Source organism: Aphelocoma coerulescens, chromosome 2, assembly GCF_041296385.1.
Source record: "Aphelocoma coerulescens isolate FSJ_1873_10779 chromosome 2, UR_Acoe_1.0, whole genome shotgun sequence".
In the NCBI taxonomy this organism is placed as follows: Eukaryota; Metazoa; Chordata; class Aves; order Passeriformes; family Corvidae; genus Aphelocoma; species Aphelocoma coerulescens.
The window spans coordinates 132,570,417-132,589,537 of NC_091015.1; the positions used below are offsets into that span (position 1 = coordinate 132,570,417).

At 47.1% G+C, this 19,121-nt stretch overlaps 2 protein-coding genes across 4 annotated transcripts in view; one reads left to right on the forward strand and one right to left on the reverse strand.

Moving 5' to 3' along the window:
- Positions 1 to 10,892, forward strand: part of TRIM55 (tripartite motif containing 55) — a 36,130-nt gene extending 25,238 nt beyond the window's left edge. For 2 of the 3 annotated variants that reach the window (XM_069004872.1, XM_069004874.1), the window contains one exon: positions 9,789 to 10,892. In XM_069004872.1, coding sequence (XP_068860973.1) covers positions 9,789 to 9,908 — 120 coding nt within the window. In that variant the 3' untranslated portion in view covers positions 9,909 to 10,892. The remainder of the gene's footprint in view (positions 1 to 9,788) is intronic. The other variant, XM_069004873.1, reaches the window with a different exon arrangement.
- A 96-nt stretch (positions 10,893 to 10,988) lies between these two features.
- CRH (corticotropin releasing hormone) lies at positions 10,989 to 13,684 on the reverse strand. Its single transcript, XM_069004875.1, has 2 exons — positions 13,614 to 13,684; positions 10,989 to 13,056 (listed from the first exon to the last, which is right to left on the reverse strand). Exon 2 carries the CDS (start codon positions 13,039 to 13,041, stop codon positions 12,520 to 12,522), a length of 522 nt encoding a protein of 173 aa, XP_068860976.1. The 5' UTR covers positions 13,042 to 13,056; positions 13,614 to 13,684; the 3' UTR covers positions 10,989 to 12,519.
- Positions 13,685 to 19,121: the final 5,437 nt, after the last annotated feature.

Consider the following 19,121-nt stretch of genomic DNA (forward strand, 5'->3'; position numbering starts at 1 on the left):
GATCATTGAAAACCGAAGAAAGGCCAAGAGATTACACTGTCCTCTTTGCCCACATACCTCCACTTTTCCATCAGGGTATAAAAGGCATGGTCCCACATTTTAGCACAGTACTGCTCTGGAATGTTTGCACAGGCATGGCAGCAGAACACAAATGAATCATTTTCTCTTCACCAAATTAGAAACTCAGTATTGCCAATCTGCTCAGGTAAGGAAGACAAGCACCCACTTTAAGCCAGCTGTTCCAAGAGGGATTTCTTGCTCAAGAGAAGGCAGTCTTTTGAGACTGGATCTTGAAGGAATGGTGCTAAGAAAGGGTCTTCGTTCCCTCTGGCACATCCGACACAGCCTTCCCTCAGTTTCCCCCAGGGCAGAACAGGAAGTTAGCATCAGCCACAGGCATGGCCCAGGTAGCTCTCCTCCAAGACACCAGCTGCTGCTCCAAAGGCTCTCTGCTCCCTGCAACAAGCGTGTTTAGTGCTAATGAAGGATCCAGGAATGTAGACAGCAAAAATCAGCTTGATATTTTCAATTTAGGTCTTGATATACCTGTATTTTACCTTTCCTTAGATAGAAAAGTGATAGGTTTATTTCTGTACCATTAAAAGATCTGCAAGGTTTGACTGAATGAAAATGGGTCATCTATTCTTCATGAAGCTGAGCTTTTTGTAGGAGACCATTGAATCAGCTGGTGCAAAAGCCCAAATCAAGCTCTGTTTCAATCTTCTTCCTAAACATCTCTTAAATTTCACCTGGGGGAAAAAAAAGCGTTCAGCCTGTACCTGAACTATAGGGCAAACACTAGATGTAAGAAACTCAGTTAACAGTCAAGAAATTCTGCCTTTGCTTCTCTGTAGTCGGACTCAGAGAGCTGGGACTCAGTGATAGCAGCTACGTCAGTGGCCACTCTGGCTGATGTTCAATTGTTGGCAAATTTTGCCTGTAAATTTCCATTTTGTATCTTGACTGTGCTTCAGGTGCATTTTTTCCCCTCAGTTTGGCAATACATGCAGAGGAAATCAGGAAAGTCTTGATTGTTCCTTTTTTAACACCTCTGTCTCCCTTAATTCTGAGAATTATCTGGGTGATTCAGAGGCAGCAGTGATGAGTCGTGAGGGCAATGCATTAAGACCAGCTTTCAGACAATAGTTTCTCATAATTAATATGAGTGGCAAATACTTCACCTGAAGTTTTACCTCAAATAGTCTGCTCTGCTATTTGTCTGGTGAGTCACAGATACCATCTGATTTATGGATATTTCTTTTTTTTCAGTCTATTACTAGTAAAAGGATCTCCACAATGACAGTTTGGACAAAATTATTTCTCCTGTTGAAATTAATACAAAGCCAGGCTCACCTAGACATTGTCTTTCTGTTACTAGCTCATTTAAATACTGACTTTTACCTCCATTCAACCTCCTCCTCCAAGTATCACTCATTCTGCTCGTTGTTAAGGTGTTTGGAAAGGAAAATAGAATGTAAACAAAAAATATTTCTTAATCATGGATGAACTGTTGCTCGTTTACATCTCATACAATAGATGTATGTCACAACTATACAAACCATCTGTTTGTAGAATATTTGGTTAGTTATCTTACTGCCTTGAGACAACCCAGGCTTTCAGGGTAGCCATTCACCCCCCTCTGGAAAACAGCACTGGTAGTCCTGTAACCATTAGAGATGGATCAATATTTAAATGCCAGCCTATCTGACTGAAAATCCCAGTGGTGGTAATTAGTTAATTGGGCCTGAGCCCCTATGTTTGGATAGTGTATCATTCCACTTGCAGGCCTTCCAGGCTTGTGAGCAGATGAGGGGCTGGACTGCAGCACCCTGCAGTGCCCACCTACCGCACATTTAAAACGGAGATAAAGACCGGGGGGCTGCATGTGCAGCAAAAATTAAATGGAAAAAAGGGAGACGGACATATCAAACGATGATGATTCAGTCTTATATCTCTTTTCAGGTGATATATATTCCTGGCATCTTTGCAATAATCTTCAGGTCATTAAGTAAGAGACTGGTGACTAATTTAAAAAGCCTGTTATCCCTGGCTGCCAGCCAAGAGGTGCTGCGATGTTCAAACCATGCTACAGATGTCCAACACAGACATCATGCCTTTGACTGAGCAGAGAATGGGGATCTCATAATCCTGAAGGATAAGTGATCTGAATTTCTCATTGCCCTTTTCAATTTAGAGAGCACCCTATAAAATCTGCCTATCTCAGTCACTGAAGGTGGTGATCGAAATACAGATCAGTCACTCAGGGCACTCCTGGCTCAGCACTTCTGTACACAGAAGTGGTTTTTGTTCATGATGAAACACTTGCTGTATGACTTATTCTATTACAAAATGCCTTACCCAGAAAATATAGCTGTCATTTCCCCCATCAGTGCTGATGAGCCTCTTCAACGTCTGGCAAAGATTTGTTTTTAAAATAAATTCATTTTTATATTTATGCAGAATTTCAAAATTTAATTTGATAAAATAAATAATTTTCTTTTTAAAAAAATTGAGCTGGTGCCTGCCAAAATGTAGGTCAGTTCCAAGCTTGCCTCTGGTGACAGTGGCTGTAATCTGTACTCTATACCCTGTCAATACCTGGTCAATAACTGTAATTGAATCCAAAGTTCTAAAAGCAGAATTTATCACAGCTTCCTTGGACTTCGCCTGGGAACAGTGTGAGATGGACAGAAGGAAGATTGAATTAATATCTTGCCCATTGCTTGGCTGAGTGCTGTGCAAGCAGGCAGGCATTGCTAATGGGCAAGCAGAGATTACAGTGTGAGATTTGACATGACAGACATCCATCTGGGAAGTCACGGGGCTACTCACTGAGCAATCTTGGAGTTTTGGGGCAGAGTCGTAGCTTGGATAACAGCTTCAGTTTCTGTGGTTGCAGTAAGGAGAAGATTCAGGCAACTGGAGACATGGAAAAATGAGCACACAAAGGAAAAGTGGTAGCAGCAACAGCTGATGAGAGAAAAAATGTTGTAACTGTGGCCAAGACTTTCTTTTTCTGTTATGTGGTGGCTTTAAGGAATGGCAACAGGTTGCTTTAGCTGACAATCCAGCTTTTTGTCCTGCACCTCCACTGGATTTGTCTCTCAGAGGAGCTGTGCTGTGCCCACAGCTCACATACATCACTCTCACCCCCTGCACACTTACAAGAGCCCAAGTCAGTCACTCACTCACAGTGTGAGCAGCACGGGATGAGCCTCCAAGCATGGGATGTGCATGTCTACACACCTCAAAGCTATGCTGGCTCTGTTATCTGATCCCATGAATGGAGCTCCAGTGTGAATCACAGTCTGAACTATCACTCTGTGTCATTCATTAGATTTACAAAAGTGCCATTTGCAGAGGAAGAAAAAGCTTTGCTATACAAAAGTCAAAGGAAAGACTGCCTGACAGAGACAGACAGGACATTAAACCATTACTATTTTTGCCACTTCTCCCTGAAAACTAATAGCAAATTTTCTAGAACATGGATTAGATTGGTTACTGCCATGGAGAAGTTCTTGGAAGGTCTTTACTTCACATTTAACTTGTTAATCTGAAGTCATAGCTGTTTGTCTGACAAAGCAGCAGTAGGAGGAAGAGGGAAGAACTGGTAGTCATGAGTGGCACTGGTGACCAGCGGGTACCACACGACCAGCACTTACTCCTGCAGCCTCTCAACATGATCCTTCCTTTGCTAGACAGTTTTCCAGCTGGGCTGGGAGTGAGCAGAAGGGTAGAAGGCTGATTGATCAGGAGGTCCCAAGGAGGAGAGGAATGAAGAATGATGCAGGATGCAGATGCAGGACAGACTGTCTGATCATGCAGCCCTAACATTCACGTGTTTTTAAGACTCTCCTCTTGGGTTTCTTTCATTTTCCAGGACAGTGGCAGGACTAGGTTTTATGCAAATGTGTAGTTAATTACTCTCAACAAAAAGTTGGACCAATGCTGTGCAGCAATCGATCAAATATTACACAAGTATGTTATTTCTGCCTTTTCTTCAAGTCATGAAAAAAATAGGTGACTTACATAAGGGAACTGTATTTCATTTGTCCCAAGTAATACTGAGAAGAAAGCTGCTTTCCCACACCGTACTCTAATGCAGTGTCCACCACAGGTTCAAGTGTCTGGACCTCCATGTCCCATCGGAGGTGTGTGGAACCTATACCAAAATAAGCCAGTTGTACTGTTTTCCTCTGAAATATATTTGATGTCTTTGAGATCGTTATGTAAGAGACTCTGCATTAGGCATTATCCACATAATGTTAATTGTAGTATAATGATGATCTATTGAAGAAAGGCATTTCCTCCCAATGGACTTTTAAAATTCATTACTGACCACTATTAAGAGAGTGATATATCTCATTCTGTGCCTGATGGAGCTTGTCTGCGCATATAATTTTGTCTGCTACCTTATGTATTTCTGTGGCAGGTAATTGTAGCAATTATTTGGGAGAATGCTCTGTTGATTCCCACTGATAAAAAGATCCATGCAAAATAAGCAGCCTCTTAGCTTTGACACAATATTGTTGTGATATACGTGACAGCTGCCAGGTGTTATGCTGAAGGAGCTAGACTGCATAAAAATATGAAAACAAAATGCTTGAACTAAAGTTTAAACCATTTAAAAATAACCTGTTGTGCTCCCTTTGTTTCCGCTGCCTGGAAGTGTTGAGTGCCAGAAGTGTAACACTTGACATTTGAGGCAGACAAACATAGCCTACAGATTCTGTGATTGCTTTGCAACCAGCTAGCATTTTTTAATCATGCCTGTTCTTGTCAACACTGGGGGTTGTTTCTAAACAAGCCAGCTAAAAATGGGAATTAAATTTAATTTCTTGCTCATTTTCTGAGGCTACAGAAACCCTAGAAGTAAGAAACCTGTATTTTCACAGCTTCTCTCTCCAAGACCCACACTTTCTAACAAATTCACACCCTTGCTCTCCTGCCGGATCAAGAGGAGGCAGTGAAGGCACTGGGTAGTTCGTGTGCCTCTAAGGGTGTGGATCAATTTTTTCCTCTGGAAGCAAAGGTGATTCAGGAGTTCCTGGCCAAATGGCCCTGCTTCTTATTGCTGCCCAGATGCCACCACTTACAGGGCATTTGTGCTGAGGCAGCTGTTTGTTGAGCTGTGCTGAAATCAAATCATTCAAATGATCCAGGTTTAAAAATATCTTCCTCCACCTCAAAAAAACCAACAAAAAAATTAATGTCATTCCAGTGACATTCCCATTCTTAGCACAGCCCTTCAAAGGGCTGTAGCAATGCAAACGGGCAGTGAACCATGGAACCAAAGCAGGAAGAGGTAAATGGGGACCCAAGGGGCAGAACCTGCTTTGGTTAGCATTATTGCTCCAGAAAACATTCATAAAAATTGTAACCAACTGCCTCATCCATCTGCATTAAAGTAGATTATGAAGCCATTCAGCCCTTCACCTTTCCTCCCCACTTCCTAAATTTAAGAGATTGTGATCTTGTAAAAGTAATAGTGCAGTCAAAGTTCTGAATTCCTATCAAGGAGTTTTCTGATATCCTGAAATACTTGCCTGGAATCTTTCTCGTGTAATTGCTTAAAAGCCAGATCTAGTCTAACCCAGTCACCCGGAGTGTCTCTAGAGACAGTAGAAAGAAACAGGTACCTCCAGAGGGCAATCCACTTCTTTGAGGATGGCACAAATCACCCTCTGGTTGTGCCGTTCTCCAATCACTCCCATTAGAGGGGAGGAATAGAGTTTGCTTGAGTCGGTATCTGGTTTCTGGATGACTAAAGTTTATCAGTATAGATCCCAGCCTTGGTACCTAAAGGCTACAGAGATTAGTGCTGGTAAAGCAGAAAACAATGTGTAGACTTCATTGTATTTCCAATACCTAAAGGGCCTTGACTGCATATTTTTCCCCAGCATAAATAGGATAACTTCTGGGACCTAATAAATGAAAATGTTATGATAAACCATCCCACTGACCTCTTTCCTCGTGTCCACACCTTTTTACAAGAACCTTATACAGATTTAAGCAGAGCCCTGCTTAAGGAAGCAAATGAAAGATGCTGAATATCTGCAACTTTGAAACGACTCATCAGGCTCAACTCTGAGATCCTCATACTGTTTATTCATGCAAATTCTAGTGTGCCAGATGCTGAGGAGTGCTGAATGGCTGCTCAGTGGGAGTTGTGGTTGCTCAGCACCTCCAAATAATTGGCATGTAAACTCCAGCCTGGACTTTGCTTATGGGAAAAACAAAACCAGCCATCAGTCATGCACAGTGTGCTTCCCTCCCCACTTCATGAGCTGGCCTGGTGAAAATTCCTGGTGCTTATTGAAAGCACCATCTGATGTCACTCGACACCACAGGGGAAAACATAAATCAAAGTGTAAGTATTCAGCACTCTCTCAGCATTGGCTTAATGTAATTAATGTAATCTGAGGTAAACACTTTAGTTATTCCTTATTACTTTTAGGGACCCAAAGGGTTGGGACTTGTTGTTTTAGGTAATGTGAAAAACAAGCCCTATCCGTGAGATCTCCAAGGCAAAGATAAAGCTCAGGTAGAAGCTTGACAACAGTTACCTAATAGCAATGGACAAACACAATAAAGTGTTGAATCTGGACTGTCTTAAAGGCATGTGGCAAGGGTGGTGCCATGCTCAGCACAGAACTTTCCTCTGGCAGCAGAGTAGGGTTGCAGTAACAGGGAGATCAAGATAATCCAGCATGAGATTATGAGGACCTACAAAGCGGTCAGATGCCTGAATCCCAGTGACACTGAGTAGACCTGCTTCTGCATTCTGTCTTTCACAATCACAGCCTGGTTCCAAACAGGTCTTTTTCTGTAAAATGTACAGCTGAAATCTTTGTCTCAGACAATTCCAGCACACTGTATAACTCTGAGTTGTGTGGGCTGCTGTTGGAAGGGAAGAATGGATTTAATAACCTGGACAAAGTTGTTGCTGGCGCCTTTCGATGGTTTCTTGTCTTACATGAAGAGAGCATACCTCAGTCACTGTATGATTCAGAGACAAACACTAAAGTGTCACAGGTGTGAAAACACAAGCCTAAGAGCCAAGTAATGGCCCTACTGTCAGTTTTGTGCTTGCTTCACTCCTGGCTGGGTGTGATGGAAAATGATTGGTCTTGGAAAGGCACATCAAGGTATTGCAGACTGGCAGCCTGCTGAGTCCAGCAAGGTGCAGGGAGCAAATGCTTCATCCAGCCAAACCCAGTGGGAATGCGTTGGAGTTCCAGCATTGTTTTGCTGACACGGGAAGATGTCATCACAACAAAATATGAAGGAGTTAACACATTATGAAATACAGTTTTGGCAGTGATGCAGACAAAGATTGTTGTGCTTGAAGTGCAGTACCAGCAGCGCTGGTTAACAGGGTAATGCAGTCAGCTTGCCAGTCTAACTCATTACACTGTGCTTTCTTTCTTTCTTCTTATATATTGGCTCCAAATCCTATGAAGCACCCAGCGTAACTTTAAACTCGTAGGTAGTTCTTTGCTTCAAAGTTAATCTTGATTTAATGTAAATATCTGGATAGTGGCTGGTTGGAAGAGCAAGTGGAAGTGCTGAAGGAAGCCTGCCTTGCATAGGAAGAGAAATTACAAGGTACTGGTGTGGGTTAAAGAAAAAAAAGGCAAAAAAAAAAAAGCAGGAATTGTGTTTTAAACCTCTTGCCAGTCCTATTCCTTTGCAGGGTGAGAAGCGAGGAGGGTTTTCCCATGCCTGCTTACACACATTGCTGAGGGCTTGGTGCACAAAATTGCACAACCAGTTTCAAAATTACTCTAAGCTAGTCCAGGCACTCTGACTGCCCTTCCAAAAATAAAGGCAAAATTTTCAGCATCACAAAAGGCTAATAACCACCTACGCTCCTGCATCTACCAAGATCAAGAGAGTGCCAAATGCCTTATAACTCAGAAAGTCTGGCTGTGTATTTACTGCTGATACCTGACTTTTGTAATCAGGTTGAAAGATTTGCAATCAGCACTTTCCAGGGCTGAGAGGCAGATCTTCTATAATCAGGACTCAATTAGCTACCTGCCTTTCAGCTGAAGATCTGGCCCCCTGGGCCCAATTCTTTACCAAACTTTTGCATAAGCCTGGGAGACGGCCTTCTCACCAGCATTGCTGGAAATGGACTTTTGCATTCAAGTAGGCAGCTGTTTTTCCCACGATTTTCACCATGCTTGTGTTCTCATTAAAGTACATTATAAAGTTAGCAAGCAAAAGCTATTTTTGTCTGCAAGATCCCTCTCCATAAAAATCTTTTCTGGGTCCTGTATGTTGCAGTGAGTTGCAAAGAATCTAAGTCAAAGATTGGTCCACATTTCAAATAGTAAAGCAATTTCTCAGGTAATATTTCACTGAAATAAATAGGGCTGTTTCAATTTAGAGCAATCAAGGATCTTGATAAAAATGGCACTGTGAACTCTAATTAGATATACATGAAGAAATTGGGATCTATTTCTCTTCATACCTTCATGCTGTCTTGTTTGTTGGTGACACTTAAATAGGTAATAACTGGAATGAAGCCCAATAGCCAATTTATGCTTAACACACCACTAGTTCTTACTTATTCCTGTAGTACAATTTAACAGTAAGTACTTACAAAAATGCTTAGGAAAATCGTCCATCCCATGCTTCAGTTCCTCACAGGCAACCCTGCTTCGATGTTTGTTGCTGGATATGTCTATTAGCAACACTGCTTTGGTAACTTTCTGCTTTAGGACAATTCTACAAATGATTGAGATGTTAAAATTCAGAGTATACTACTTTGTCATTTTCCCTCTATTGAGTAGTATGTTGACATCAAATAGTTCACCTGAGATCATGCTGAAGTTTCCAAAGTAAGCTAAAACCCTGCACAAAGACTGGCATCAAGGCTGGTTTAATTTTAAGAATGTACAATAATGCATGTGCATCTAGGAACATAGAGGGCAAAAATATCCTGTATATTGCAAGTTAAATTGTGGGTTTAATGATGAAGACATGAGGCTTTCCTTAGCTAGCAAACCGCCCATTTTTATATATTTTATCTTTAATAGGATTTCTGATACTATCACAAAGCAGTCTTCATTCTTTGCCAAAGGGATCTGGAACTAGTAAAATATTTCTGCCTATTACAGTGGTCTGTTAAATATTCAACTAATTTTAGAAATTCCTTTTATTAGCAGCTACAGTATATCATGTCCAGATTCCTTTTTCTACTCTAAGTGTAGGATACCTATGCAAACAAAAGAGGGATATAAAAGGAAGTTTATATCTCTGTATTATTTATTTCCTATTCCTCATCTGAGTTAAATTGAAATGAAATAAATATTAGAAGACTTTAAAGAAAAAAAAAAAAGAAATCACATCCAAGGCAGATTTCATAACAGCAGAACAAGTATCATTTTGAGTGGCAATGCACTGGCAATAGCATTTGGCTCTGGTTCACATCAATCTGGAGGCCCAGCTACACAAGCCAAGCTGGCTCAGGATCCCTTCTGAACCGGCATTTATCACCTTCGGTGCAATAATATTCCAGAGGTCAATTCAGGACTAAACCCTTTGCACAGATGCAACACGCTCACCCAGCATAATCCTGCTCAGCCACTGATCATGGCAAAAATCCCTCTGGCTTCTTTGGCATTAAAAGTCCATCTTAGCTTCCCAAATTTCCATGCTCCCTGCCTTTTGCCTTCTTTCCCTCTTCATTCTGTTTCCCTGCATGCTGTGAAATCTTACGGATTTTAATGCAATGCATATTTTCCTCTTCCATTTATCAACCTTTCCTTCCTTTGCAGACTGGTTCTGAACCATACCCTCAAGGACGAGTGGAGGAAGCTCCCGTGAGCAGTGAGAGGGGTGATGAGCCAGCTCGTCATGTCTTCTCCTTCTCCTGGTTGAACTCACTGAATGAATGATGACTCACTCTGGCTGGCTTCTGGTGTGCTTCTCCTCGGAAGGACCGTGAGCACAGGCAGCCTGGCTGCAGTCAGCAAAGAAACTGGCCTGGAAAGGGACATCCAAGCAGGTTTCATTCCTAGGAACTCAGCTGACCTCCACATCATACCCTTGAGATGACAGACCTGAGAGGGAGGGGAGCATGGGGACAGATTACTATATGTATTGTAGTCAGAGTGTTTTCCAATAATTTCCTGCTTCCAAGGGGAAAGAAGCATCACTACAGCTTTAGGCTGAGCACTGCTAGTGTTTTGTAACTCACTTGATGGCACATCTGCATGTAGGTATAAACACTTCACCAATGTTCTTAGCTAAAATGCTGGTATGATATTCTCTAGTAGCATCCTTTGCCAAAAGAGTGCTTCTCCTCAGTATCCTCCTGCATCCCTGCTTGTCGGTGCTGGTGACTTCAGTGACACTATCATGTCCTTGGCAGCCCCGAGTCAGGGTTGTGTCTAACAGTACTGGTGCCTCCCAGGCTGCGGAGGCTGAACACGGGAGGGAAGAAGGAAGCTGCCATTTCTTCCTTTGCACTTGCTCTTCCTACTAAACCACAACAGATGATGCTCAGAGAAACATGTTATTTGTGAGGAAGATTCCCAGTGGCAGGAATGAGGAAGATGCACACATCAAAAGCACTGGCCAAGACCCCCACACAGCTCTGAATATGTCGGGCAGTTGCTGAAGTGCTGCCCAGTCTGTCCAGCCGTAACCTGTGTCTGTGTCTTCTCAGCCATCGGTGTGTGTACAAAAGGGGACATGTTCTTACATGAAACCACAGTGTGATTAGGTGGTCACAGGTACTCACTCAAGGTTTAATCTGAAGCTCCTGTGCTGTGCTGTAGAAAAGGCAGATGCTGACTGTCCTGTTCCGTGTGCATTGCAGATGTTGAGCCATCAAATGAAATCGAATTTGTGTCTTAAAAGAAGATTTACAAGTTGTACTGAAGGCGACACTCTGTGATTTTTGTCACTGGGAGCAGGGTGTCAACACTCAGTAGTGTTTAAGAGAGACTGGCAGGCTGCCGGGAGTGCTTGGTGCCATAGGGGACCAGGTGTCAAGCTCTGCACTAGGGTTACGTGTGGATCTTTCCCAAATCCCGAGCCAGGCCCTCAATGCACTGTTTTGGCAGGAGCCTGCGTGGGGGCCATAAGGCTGAGCTGTGCCCCAGCAGGACTGGTGAGCTGGCAGTGCAGACAGGTTAGCAGGCTGTGTGGGATCAGCACCCGTCCTGGGCACCCGTCGCTACCGGCCCGAGTGACATCAACCCTCACTGGTATCTGTTTTCCCTGGAGAACGTTCCCTGGAAAACTCCTGCGAGAGTTTTGGAGGGCTGCGCAGGCAAGCTCCGCGCAAAGCTTTGGAACTCTCACAGCCCAGAACGAGCGCCTCCCAGCACCGCCACCGCATCGCCTCCGGCTGCTGGAGCAGCTTTTCCCTGGGATTTTGGTTCGGGGTGAGGGATTTACTATTTTCTCCCAGTCGTCCTGGAGATTCCCCCAGCTCCTCCCGGGAAGTTTCTCCACACCCACTGCCGCCTCCCTAGAGCCCCTGGGGGGGACCCCGCTTGGGCACCGCCGTCGGGACGGGGGAAGCCGAAGCAGGGGGGAGCCTGCCCTTTTGGGGTGCAGGGAGGATACGCAGAGCCAGAACGAAAACGCAAAAGAGATGCGGGAGCGCCTCACCGCTTTCCCATCGCCGCTCCCCGGCAGGAGGAGGCTGCCCGATTCTGGCCACAGCGGCAGGAGCCAGGAAGCCCCTTCGGGGGGCTGCTGAGGTGGGATTTGGCAGCGCTGGGGGGCACCGATTTGACCTCGACAGCCCGTTCCCGGGAGCAGCCTGCGGCGAGGGCTGCGGCGAGGGCAGCCCCCGTCCAGGGCCGGCGGCGTCGAGGCGCGCCTGTGGGAGAGCCCGCGGAGACGGGGCTCCCCGGGGCGGGGGGGGTGGAACATCCCTGGGGAGATACAGGGCTCCCCGCGGCTCTGGGTGTCCACGGCCGCGGGTGCCCCCCCCCCCCCCCGCCCTGGTAAGCGCTGAGGGAGGCGGAGCAGCCCTCAGGCGTCTAGGCAAGAAAGTCTATCAAGTCATCTTTACTTTGCAGCTTTTATTAAAAATATAAATATTAAACATTCTCTTACACAACCAAATCGACCGAGCGCTGAAAAGATGTTTTATTGTGAAAATGTTTACAGGAAAAAAAGTGGATTGAAAGTAGCTTACAGAGATTCCCCCTCCCACCTCCCTGCCCCCAGCAGAAAAGTTTTCTGTCTTCTTGGCACCATTTCTTCCAATGCTCACACATCCCTACGTAGCGATGGCACTAGAATAACTGTGAAATGGAGAAATAAATAAAGGTAGGGGAGGTTACGAACGACACTCGTGTTTCTGCACTTGGTACACGGTTGTGCATGCTAGTCAAGGGACAGAGGCTGTTCGGAGTACACCCTTCTAGGTTTAAAGCTATATAAAAATAAAGAGATGACATCAGAGCAGCACTATGGTACATCGGACGGTGTAATTATTCTTGTGCTAACTGCGGAATCTCTTTGGCAAGGCGGGGAGGGGCCGTTTCACTTCCCGATTATCTCCATCAGTTTCCTGTTGCTGTGAGCTTGCTGCGCTAACTGCTCGGCTCGGGCCATCTCCAAGACTTCTCGCAGGAGGTGGAAAGTCAGATCCAGAGAAATAGGGGGCTCCTCGGATCGCTTCTCCCTCTCCACGGCCTCACCCTCGGCTTCGCCCTCCTCTCGGCTTCCCGGCGAGCGCTCGGGCAGCTGCTGCAGCTGTTGAACCGCCGCCCGGAAAAAGTTGCTGGCGGAGGCTTCGGGGTGTAGGTGGCTGGTGCTGCTGGAGGTGGAGAAAGAGCCAACGGGTCTCTTGTGAAGGTTGCCCAGGCGCAGGAAATACTCTTCTCCCATGCGGAGCAGGACGGGCAGAGTTTGTTGCTGCTGCTGCTGTTGTTGCTGGAAGAAATCTGGCTGGTGCAGAGCCCCGGGGGCGGGTGCCGGGCTCTTGCTGAGAGCTCTGCACTCCTGGCAGGGCAGGAGGGCGACCAGCAGGATTCCCGTGGAGACCAGCAGCGGGATCTTCATGATCGGGGCCCAAACCTGCGGGGGCAGACGGGAGACGGGGGTTGGGTTACAAAGCCGAGCCGCGGCGGCGGGGAGGGCAGCGAGCAGCCGGGGAGGGGGCGTCCCCGCCGCCGCTGTCCCGGTGCTGAAACGCGCCGCTCCGCGCCCCTCCGCGCCCCTCCGCGCCGCTCCGCGCTCCGCACACCACCCCCGGCCACGCTCACCCCGGGCCGTCCACCCGCGCCGTCGAGGCGGCCGCTCCCCGCAGAACAAGCCCGCGGAACAGCCCCGCGGGGCGGCTCCGGGCTGCGCCGGCAGCGGCTCCCAGGGACCAGGCTGGGCTGAGCCCCTGCGGAGAGTCCACGCGTGTTCTCGACCCGCGCCTCTTCACCCACCCGGGGCGAGGGGGAACGTGGGGGGCCTTTGGCGGGGCGGCTCTACCCACGAGCTGCAGGGTTCTAGCGCCCGTTCCCCACCTCCCCGCTCCTTGCCCGGCCAGGACAGTTCCCCGTATCCCGCGGGACACCGCGCTCAGCCCCGCTCAGCGCAGGGCAGCGCATCCGCTGCCCACCCGGGCGCGGCCCCGCACCTACCTGGGGCGGCGGTGGCGGCGGTGGGGCAGGGCGGGCGGCGGCGGGACTCGGCGGTGCCCGGCGTCCCTTCCTCTCGCTCTCCCTCGGAGCCGGCTCCTGGCGAACTTGGAATCAGATTTGGTAGTAATCAGAGCCGGGGCGCGGGATTTTTATAGCTTAGACCCTCTCCTGGAATCACGCAGAACTTGCCTAATAAGCTGACGCTCTCCTGACAGCCCGATTGCGTGCCCCGATCTACTGCTGAATAAATCATGGGGGCCCGTCGGAGCGGCGATGGGCCGAGTTTCGCTATCGCAACCCCAAATCTCACGTCCAATTATATCAACAGATATTTATCGCCTCTGCAGTGACGTCAGCCGGGCCGGGGGCCGGGGAGCAGGATGCCCCCCCCACCCCATTGACAAAAATACTTGAATGAGATTTCCTAGCGGGCGCGTACTATGAGAGGTCACTCCGGGGAAACTTTCCACTCACGGGCCGGCCCGCGGGGAGGGACCCGACCCGAGCGGGGCCGGGACTCTATCCCGAGCGATCTCCTCTATCCCCGCTCTTTCCCGGCCCCCCGGCCTCCGCCGCCTCCGAGCCCGTCCGCACGGGGCGACAGTGGCGGGTCGGCGCAGGGGATTCCGCGGGACGCGTGTTTTGCGTGGGTCCCGACTTTGCTCCGCGACCGAGCCGAGCCCGCGGGGAAGAGGCAGAGCAGGTGCCACTGCCGGGAGGGACCCACGGCAGCGCTGGCACCGGCGCTGCCAGGGACCCCGCCAGCGGGAGTGGGGGCGCAAAGCCGCCGGGGGTGGCGGGGAAGCCCGAGACAGCCGCCGGGACCGCCCGGGAGCATCTGCCGGGGCAGGGAGCGTCGCCCGGGCAGCGCTCCGCCCGCTCCTTCTCCCCTGCCCCCGCTGCTCGCCCCGGCCCTGGCTCCGCGCTGCCGGCACCCGCTCCCCCGGTACGGCCCGTGTTCCTCTCCACTGCTTTCCCACTGTTTCCGAGGAGGGAACAACTGCTCTTTTTTCCCCTTCTCGACTCCACTAGCTGATAGTTCCCACCTCTTCAACGCCGTGGCCGTGTGCTTTCCCTGTGCCCTCCCCAGCGAAGGCACTCCCCTCCAGCCTGTCCCAATCCCACGTGGAGCTTTTTCCCAAGTGTTCTCCCATGACCATTATGTCTTCCGGCTCCAGACCGTACTACACCAATGTCTTCACCTGGGTTTCTTGCCCTTTGATCTCTTCAAGAGGTAGTGCTGGCTACAGAAATAACTTCTGCCCCACACCCATTCCACGTGTAATGTGTGTTCTTCCATTTTTGCATCCCAGCATCTTTGCCTCTCAGTTCTCCTTCTCCACTGCCTCAGTTGCAGCATCAATTATATCCCTCCCCTTAAAATGGAGAACTTTACAGAAAACCTGCTGGTTTTATCCTACCTAGACAAGAAACTGCTGGGGTCATGCACCTGAGTGTCTCCCATCATAATGAGGAGTTGGGACAGAGCAGGTGGTCATATACTAGTGAGGTGAAGTAAGTGATAAATCTGAAATCCATTTCCTTAATAAAATAACAAAGTTAAACCCACTTAATGTATGAGGTTGGCCACAGCCCAGTTCTGAGTATCTCCTTAGAGATGCTCTACACTTCAGATTTAGTTATACCTAGCTCCAGCCTCAGATGCTTTTGGCAAAGTGCCAAAGAATCAGATCTTGTGTAGCATGAAGGAACACATGGAAAAACAAGTAGTAATACCAGAGATTTAGCTCTTCATTACCACTTTTTGCTCAGGCATTCATGAACTGTGTATTACAGAACAGAATATGTTGTGTAGCTAGTCACAGCAGCAGCTATTTGTATGCTTTTAAAGCATGTCAGCACAGCTTTCAGTGAGAACAAGAGGTTCAAAGAAACAGGAGCTAAATTCAATCATTTGATGGAAAATGTAAGAGGCACTTATTAAACTCAAACCCTTCAGATGCACTCTGGAGTGGATTTTATCACAGTGTCTCCATTTTTAGGTTTAACATACTCTTTAAAGACACAAAAACCTCTTAAAATAATGTGACCATAAATGTAAAGAAGGAAGAATTTTGATCCAAATAATATATATATTTTTTGGTGTTCGGGCTGAGGTCTGGATAAGACAGAGCTGCCTTTCTTCAAAAGATTGATGCCAGTGAGAACTGGCCCAGGTTATGTTATGTTTTTAATAATTTAAATTAAATTTAAATTAGGTCTCTTTAGGCAGATAGTTTTGTCCCTTGAGGAAATCCGGGTATAGCAAATGCAACATAGAAGCAGGCTAGGGTCCTCAAGCTTTCACAAGAGCTGTACAACTTCCGGTTTCCTCTCCTTTTTATTCCTCACCTTGGCTCTGAGCAGGGTCTGCAGTGTCTCACACAAGCTTGTTTCTAAGCCAACATGGTCTTATTACCCCACTTTCCTCATAGCTCCTGAGTGATGTGTGAGAGGGCTTGCAGCAGCGCAGGGAAGACTGTGAGACAGTTGGATCTCTTGATAATGAGGAATATAAAATATCACAGGTACATAAACCAAAAAGTACTTCCCTCAGCACTTCAAATGCAGAACTGACTGCCTAGGAATATAAAAGTCCTTTCTCCAGAATCACTAGTTTCTGAGTGAAATCTCAGCTGTCACTCCTGAAGGAGATTGCAACAGAAGAAATCTTGGCTTCTCACCAGAGGGGTGAAAAAGGAAGACTAGGAGGATATCAGGTATATCTGGATTAGAGATTTTTGTTCTGTGATATAGTTTGAGATTAGCATACCCTTCATAAGAAAAGTGTTCATATTTGACTCACTCTGCAAACATCAGGAGCAAACAGAATTTTTAGTGAATCACAAAATAACATTGTCTAGAAACAAAAAGCACTATTGAGGCCCATTTCCTCTCCTCTGACTTGGGTTAAGTGTTCCTGCCCTTTAGCCTTGGTGATCTCAAACTCAGGCACCTACTGAAAAGCAATTACAGCTACTCTGAGGTAGCTGAGGGAAAGAAAAAGCATGCCCAGAGCCTGATGCACCCCACAGCAATAGAGCACCTTCAGGTTTCTGGAGAAGTTCACCTTGTTCCCTTGTCTATAAAGGGAGTGCAGACAACCACCTTTGCCTGGTCACTGAATCCTTAGACAGCAATGTGAGGCGAGAAGAATCCCCTCCTCACTGATTGACCATAGCAGAGAGATCACACAGTTCTAAATATAGTGGTACAGAGAGGGTGATGTTAAACTGAGGGCATGGCTCTTACCCCAGGTATTTTTGAAGATGTCCAACTACACACATGGAAGGACACACACTAGATGTAGATCAACTTTCTACCACAGTGCAGTATTTCGTTACCCCTCCAGCCTTTGTCAGAAGGCAGTAAGGATTTTTTGCATTGCTGAGTTCAGCAAACATTTCCACATCTCACAGTACTCCACACCCTTCATGTTATCCCCATCATTCTTGATCCCTGTGATCAGCTCTCTAACACGGGATCTCGCAGTTAGTGACTATTTCAGGTGAACTCAGCTCATCTCGCCCACTCTGAGATGCCAGCAATCATGCACTGACACATGTATATGTCACACTTCCATTTCACCTTTTTGTAGTCCTGATACAAATAAATTTGTATCTGATAATCATAAATATTATGGACTCCAGGACAACTGAGAGAAAAAGTAAAGAAAAAATCAGGGTATCTTACTATGCCTGAAGGTGATAAATCACTTTAAGAACAAAATACCTTTTCCTATTATTCCTCAGCAGACTGAATTTGCTAGAATACACATAGAGAACCTCAATTAAAGTGAATTATAAAAATCAATCAAAATTAATCAATTGAATACAAAAATGTATGTTGTAGTTCAGGATGAAAAACGAAACTGATAAGGATTTCAGCTATCTGTCCCTGCTTCTGACCACAGAAGTCTTCAAAATTCTCTCATTCACTTTTAATTTCTCTTTCATTTTTCAATCACCTTCCTCCAGGAAGGAAGTCACATGCCCCTGTCACAGAGACTTTCTGTGGTACACTTCAATCTTACAGCAGAGCTCCACCTATAACTTGTAACAGATTTTCCTACAGTCCTGTGAGAGAGAGAGGAAGGCACCTTAATTTCCCAAACTTTCCAGTGGGGAAAACAGCATGAGAGGGTGAAGAAATTTATCAGGTATCCCTCCAGGAATTGTGTAAGAAGCAGGAGTGAATCTTGCACCATGTGAGACCAAGTTCATTAGCTTGATCAGAGGACTATTTTCATTCACCACTTCATATTCATACTCTTGATCCCAGACATCTGTCCACAAGACATAATTTTATGGGTTTGGGGCTCCCAGCAGAAGGAAAAATTCCTGAGGAATATCCTCTTGGTTCCACCATGTCTGGGAAGAACACAGCCATTCCCAGCAGCTCACACACAGGTGGATTTGCAGGGACAGTTTTCATCCCAAAGCCTGATCCCCAGTTGAGCAGGGATCAGTGTGCTCTGCTCAGGAATCTCAAGCATGGACCTACTGCCCCAGCCAGAGCCTTCCCTGTGCCCAAATCCCTGCCCGTTCATGGGGATATTCCCACCAGCAAGTGTAGCACAGGGAGGAGCTGCTCCTATACCCTCTTGGACAACACCAAAAAGCACTTCTGGAGGCCTCACAGCATTGCTCTCTTCTGAGCAGGGAAGGGAGTTGCAGAAGCTGGGAGAAGTGTGCAGGCAGCAAAATGCTGCGCCTCTCTCCTCCTGACAGCCCTCATCCAGGGAGACAACAGCTGACCTTTATATTTACCTCACAAGACTTGTCAGCTGCTATTCTTGCTTTCAAATAAGGGCTGGAGAAGGCTGCACAGGCACGTGCATGAGCCCTCTATGCTGTTAATGATAAAGCTGCAGGAACTAATCTCGCAGTTATTGGTAGCAACAAGGAAATCCATCAAGCAGGCATGCCCCAGGAGTGCCGAGCGATTGGTGTTCCTGGTTGTCTTGGTGTCTGGGTACATTTGGCCATGAAAGAAATTTTGCTGGTTAGCTGAGTATCCAATATGCCTGTCTGTCCTTGGCACAGACTGAGGCAAGGACAAGGATTTGGGTTTGCATCTGGCATGCATCTGGAACAAGCTGCTGAGATAGCCATGTTCACCCTAGTTCAGAGCGGCAGAGACACTCGCAGACATGATGGACAGCAGGGTATGGCTGCAGTGAGCAAAACAGGGGATGCTGAGCCAGGGGAAGGCAGGCACTGGGCACACCACTGGCCAAGGGGAAGTAGAGGAAATCAGGGTGGACCTTCAGGGAAGAGCAGGGCGGCAATTCCACAGTGCCTCTCCCCAGGAACATCTCTGTCCTGGGAGGTTAGAGCCCAGAACTGACCCTTAACTTGGTGCTGGGAGAGGGGTACAGAGGGGAGCCAAGAGTGCTGTAACCATATTATGGATGGCTGTTGGCAGCTTTGTTCCAGGACATCTGTGAGGAACTGTCCACAAAGGCCAGGAGCAGATGAGAGCCTGTCTGCCCAGCTAGGATGTCCC

Excerpts from the sequence above, each read along its gene's own strand:
- CRH (XM_069004875.1), bottom strand. The coding sequence starts at position 13,041 with ATGAAGATCCCGCTGCTGGTCTCCACGGGAATCCTGCTGGTCGCCCTC.